Source organism: Lolium rigidum, chromosome 1, assembly GCF_022539505.1.
Source record: "Lolium rigidum isolate FL_2022 chromosome 1, APGP_CSIRO_Lrig_0.1, whole genome shotgun sequence".
Lineage (NCBI taxonomy): Eukaryota > Viridiplantae > Streptophyta > Magnoliopsida > Poales > Poaceae > Lolium > Lolium rigidum.
In genome coordinates this window covers 291,551,604-291,556,588 of record NC_061508.1, presented here as the reverse complement: position 1 = coordinate 291,556,588, position 4,985 = coordinate 291,551,604, and the positions used below count along the sequence as shown (strand labels likewise).

The 4,985-nt window shown below is 54.7% G+C and overlaps 1 protein-coding gene across 1 annotated transcript; it reads right to left on the bottom strand.

Annotated features, from left to right (window-relative positions):
* Positions 1 to 686: 686 nt before the first annotated feature.
* Positions 687 to 2,194, bottom strand: LOC124683924 (exopolygalacturonase-like). The gene is made up of 4 exons (XM_047218340.1): positions 2,060 to 2,194; positions 1,662 to 1,973; positions 1,038 to 1,568; positions 687 to 923 (listed from the first exon to the last, which is right to left on the bottom strand). Exons 1-4 carry the CDS (start codon positions 2,192 to 2,194, stop codon positions 687 to 689), a joined length of 1,215 nt encoding a protein of 404 aa, XP_047074296.1.
* Positions 2,195 to 4,985: the final 2,791 nt, after the last annotated feature.

Genomic DNA, 4,985 nt, shown 5'->3' with positions numbered 1-4,985 from the left:
TTTGCAGTTGGCGGATTTCTTTACGAAGGCACAGACTCGAGCGCAGCATGATTTCTTACTCTCCAAACTCAGTGTTGTGGATCCACCATGAGTTTGCGGGGGGTGTTAGATGTATATATCTGTATTGTAGTTTCCCCATATGTTAGGGGGCTTTCTGCATATGTGCACCTGTACATGTACTATATATTGTGGCCTTTGGCCCCCTGGTAATATAACAAGTATATTCCCTAACAGCCGGTACTGCAAGTGTTGCAGCCCACTCCGGTGGTGGACGTTGAGCAGCCCACGCCGGTGGTGGAGGTGGAGGCCCCCACGGATTGTACGGCGGAGGTGGAGGCGGCGGTTTGATTAACTTGAAATGAATTTTAATTAAGGGGTTCTTTAATTAATGGTGGATGGTAAGTTTCTAGAGAGAATAGTGTACGATTTGATCATGTTCTAACCTAGATTAAATCTATTAAAAAAACTTGAATCTCAGATATACTAGGTTGATCTTGGATCATGGCGATGGTGTATTGAAGGTCGGAGTGCTTCACTGCTTCATTTTCGGGTTTATATACCGGCTAGCAGTACTGTAAAGTGGCGAGGTAGTTGTTATTTTATATGTACGAAAGTTCACCCCCATGTTAATTCTCAAATTCGGATGTCAAAAGGCGCCTACAATCTGATTCACCGTTGGACAACACTCATATACACGAGGGAGGTACAAGCGTCCCTCCGGCGATACCACCGGCGACATTCGCGCACCGCGACTCGGTGGCGACGCTACGCTTGACGTAACTAAGGTCGATGTCCCTGAGCTCTAGGCCATGGCATGGGTTCGCGCCGCTGCAGGACAGCTTCACGGCGACCTGCGTGGCCGACACGCCCCTGATGTTCTTGAACTTGACGTCGCTTATCTTGACCACGGACGGCAGCTGCGCCTGCATGAACAGACGGTGGAAGGCATATCGAATCCAGTGATGAGAGAGTGAAACCCAGCCAATGTACGGTCGGTTTCGTGGACAAGGAATCGAGATATGTGGGTGGGTTCTGACCGATTCATGGCGGCAGGAGATGGAGCTGTAGGGGCAGTAATCCTGGTCGATGATGATGGGGTTGCGAACCTTCCTCATGACGATGTCCTCGAAGACGAGCCCGGACACAACGGAGCCCGGGCGGACGCCGCCGCGCCAGGTCTTGATCCGCACGCCGTTGGCCGTGCCGGCGAAGGTGCAGTTGGACACGCGCAGGCCGCGCACGTCCTGTTCCCCCGGGCGCCTCCCGAGGCTGCCGACGCTGATGCCGTGGCCCGGGCCGCAGGAGACCCCGGACACGGTGATGTCGGCGCTGCCGGGGCCGACGGAGACGCAGTCGTCCCCGGTGGCGACGGCGGTGTCGGTTATGCGCACGTTGGAGGAGGCCTGGATGTGGACGCCGTCCGTGTTGGGGCTGTCCCGCGGCGCCCGGATGGTGACGCGGTGGATGGCCACGTCCTGGCTGCCGATGATGATCACGTGGAAGAACTTGCTGTCCAGCGACGTCACCCCCGTGATCGTCACGTTCCTCACGCGCCCCAGCTTGATCGACTGCCCGCCCGGAGAAATGGTCAAGCTAATTAAAGCTCACATCGCGCGGATCGATGGTGGCTGAAAGCGTGAGAGAGTAGTTGCGTGGCTTACGACGGGGAGGGGCGTGCAGTTCGGATTCCTGGGGCACTCGTTGAGGTGCCACGACGAGGCGCCGCGGCCGTCGAACGTGCCGCCGCCGGTGACGAGCAGCCCGTCGACGTTGGCGAAGTTGATCCACTCGTGGCTGCCGCGGAACGCGGCCAGGTCGTCCGGCGCGCGGAGGACGCCGGAGAGGCGCAGCTCCATGTAGCCCTTGCACGGGCCGCGGAAGACCACCGGGTGAAGCCGGTACTCGCCCTTGGGAACCACCACGGACGGCCTCCCCGGCGACGCGCAGGCCTTGGTCCACGTCCGTAGAAAAGCCTGCGCAAAGAAACCCATTCAGAAAGAAATTAAGCTCCTACAAATTCCTGGTTGCGCAAATGATGGACTATAACGATCGAGAATACCTTGGAGTCATCCGTCTCACCGTCGGCGATCGCGCCGAAGTCCATGACGTCGAACACCTGGCGGCCGGCATGAGCGACCTGCAGGCACCACCTAGCCGTGACCAGAAAAAACAGAGCGGCAAGGGGAAACGCCATGTCTGATAGTCTTGTGTGCAGAAACAAACTCATCACGCGATGAGCAGAGCATGAATGTCTTGCCATCTTATAATCATGCGGCCGGGGTCGATCGAATCGGAAGCAGCTGCTGCAGGCGCAAAGGCACCAGGGCCTTGTTCTGTTATGCTTCATGCATGCTGCCAGTGCTCCAATAACGCATTCTTGGAGCTCTGTGGTAGTATAATGTTGTTTGTTACGCGATTACAGCAGAATGAAAGGGAAAAAATAGCGTTGTTAGTTAGGCTGCTGCTCTTGCCATGAGCCCCGGTTTTCTACCACGTTTGGTGGCTACATTGTCTCTCGCCCAAGCAACACCATCAACAAGACATGCAACGATAACGATGTTGATGTCCTACGATTTCTATAGGTATACAGAGGGGAGGGGAGAAGGCTCGTACACCTGACACCATTCAAGAAGGAATTGTGGCTCCCGCAGGCGTCACCACAACGGTGACGGCTGAGCTGACAAAGATTTCTCCCGGCCCCCAAAAAACCACATCCTAAAACAATCCGTAGCACTCCACCAAACTTGGCGCCCACCAACATGCACCACTACGATCTTGCGGTTACCATCATCGACTCACCATGGCGAACACTGTAAGGCCACCTGGGCGGAGAAGAGACCCGTAGACAAGGGCCGGCTGAACCGCATTGACATGGTAGGGACAAACCTCAACCTCCATAGACGGTAGCGAAACAGACACGGCTGTAGATCGAAGTACACCAGACCAAAATGGAACTGGAGGGCGACAATAGCACAATCACCCGGAGGACTTCCTCCATCGCCATTGGCAGGTGCAGAACGGACACGGCATCAGGGACACAATCCCCACCCCCACGCTACACCATGTAGGCCACCGCCATCGCTACCCTCGAGCTCTACGACATAGGTCCGCTCGGGCCTAGACCAGACTCATGGAACTCCTACCGCCACACATCAGAAGACATGGCGTCGTCACCGCCACTCCCATCACAAGCTGCTCGGCAGTACCACCAGAGGCAGTTCAGCCGAGCCCAACAAATCCGTCCCTGCCCTAGAACTGGCCTTGCCAGTCAAGCACCGCAGCAAACCGATCCCGCCACCAAGTGGCAACGCCGTCATTGTGTCGTCATCCGTGTCCGCGCCGGAACATCGCGGGCTAAGACGCACCGCCACCGGGACACGCCTTCCCAAGTCAGGCCGTCTGCACCGGGTAGAGAAATGAGTCACCACCGCAACCAGTGTAAGGGTATTTTACCCACTACCATTGTGTTTGCTAATGATCACGCCAGAGCTAATGTGTCGATTAATGGTCTCTATAAGTGTATACGCAGGTGGTGAGAGTCGCCCCATTTGGTGGTCGAGAGAAGCGATAGTGTTTTGTCTATTTTCTCTATTGTTTTATATTTGAGTCATAGGAAACACCGCACTATTAAGATGGTTGTCTCGATCAGCTCGGTGTGGATGCTCCCTAAGACATACAAATGCATTCTACCACCAAATTGACCCATCACATTTTTCAGGTGAGTTTAGTTTTTGGAGAAATCATTAGAAGGCTCTAGCAATTTCAGTGCAGAAACTGGTGGCGCTGGTTCCCCGGCCGGAAATTTTCGGCGAGACGAACTTATTCCAGTTTGTGTTGAAAGGCATACCGGTAAGCACTTCCGGCAAAAACGTTTTGTTTCCGGCGGGTGGATTTCGTTCTAGCGAGAAAATCGGCAAACTGATATGGTTTCCGCCCAGGCTGCATGCCGGCGGTAGTTCTGGCGCGCCGATCTGTTAGCCGGACCAAACCGGCGAGGAAACCAGCTTTGCCGATTTTGCTGGCGGTTTGTGTCGCGGGACTTTTTCGAAACGGCTATATTTCTCTTGGACTATAAATACCCCTTCTTCCATCTTGAGAGGGTTAGGTCAACCATTCATATCATATCCTTGTACTCTCTGACCCACCATTGTTGAAACACATAAAAGCTTGGATCTCCCATTCTACCGAACCAAAGCCAAATCCTTTTGGTGGAAAGCAATAGGAGGTCTTGATCTACGATCCTATAAAGACAAACTTCATTCCCCCTTGAGTTCATCGAGCAAGCTTATTACTTTAGGTTTGTTGGAAACCCTAGGCGGCTAGCACTACAAGAAAAGTTGCCATTGTAGGATAACGTAGCATAGAAAACAAAAATTTTCCTACCGCGAACACGCAATCCAAGCCAAGATGCAATCTAGAAGACGGTAGCAACGAGGGGGTATCGAGTCCCACCCTTGAAGAGATTCCAAAGCCTACAAGATGAGGCTCTTGTTGCTGCGGTAGACGTTCACTTGCCGCTTGCAAAAGCGCGTAGAAGATCTTGATCACGATCGGTTCCGGCGCCACGAACGGGCAGCACCTCCGTACTCGGTCACACGTTCGGTTCTTGATGAAGACGACGTCCACCTCCCGTTCCAGCGGGCAGCGGAAGTAGTAGCTCCTCTTGAATCCGACGGCACGACGGCGTGGTGTCGGTGGCGGTGGAGAACTCCGGCGGAGCTTCGCTAAAGCACGCGGGAGCTATGGAGGAGAGGGGGCGGCTAGGGTTTGGGAGGGGTGGCCGGCCACTCAAGGGGGCGGCCAGGTTGTGGTCTTGGGGTGGCCGGCCCCCTCCCTTGGCCCCTCATTATATAGGTGGATCCCCAAGAGTTGGTCTCCAAGTCTCCGAATAAGACCCGAACCAAAACCTTCCAAAAGGAGGGGAAACCTAGCCAAGCTAGGACTCCCACCAAAGGTGGGAGTTCCACCTCCCATATGGGGGTGGC

Bases quoted from the DNA above. Each gene is read 5' to 3' on its own strand.
- LOC124683924 (XM_047218340.1), bottom strand. From the start codon at position 2,194: ATGGCGTTTCCCCTTGCCGCTCTGTTTTTTCTGGTCACGGCTAGGTGG. The intron at 1,569-1,661 runs GTAAGCCACGCA...CCGGGCGGGCAG, and splicing joins ACTGCACGCCCCTCCCCGTC to TCGATCAAGCTGGGGCGCGT. The intron at 924-1,037 runs GTCAGAACCCAC...CTGTTCATGCAG, and splicing joins TCTCCTGCCGCCATGAATCG to GCGCAGCTGCCGTCCGTGGT.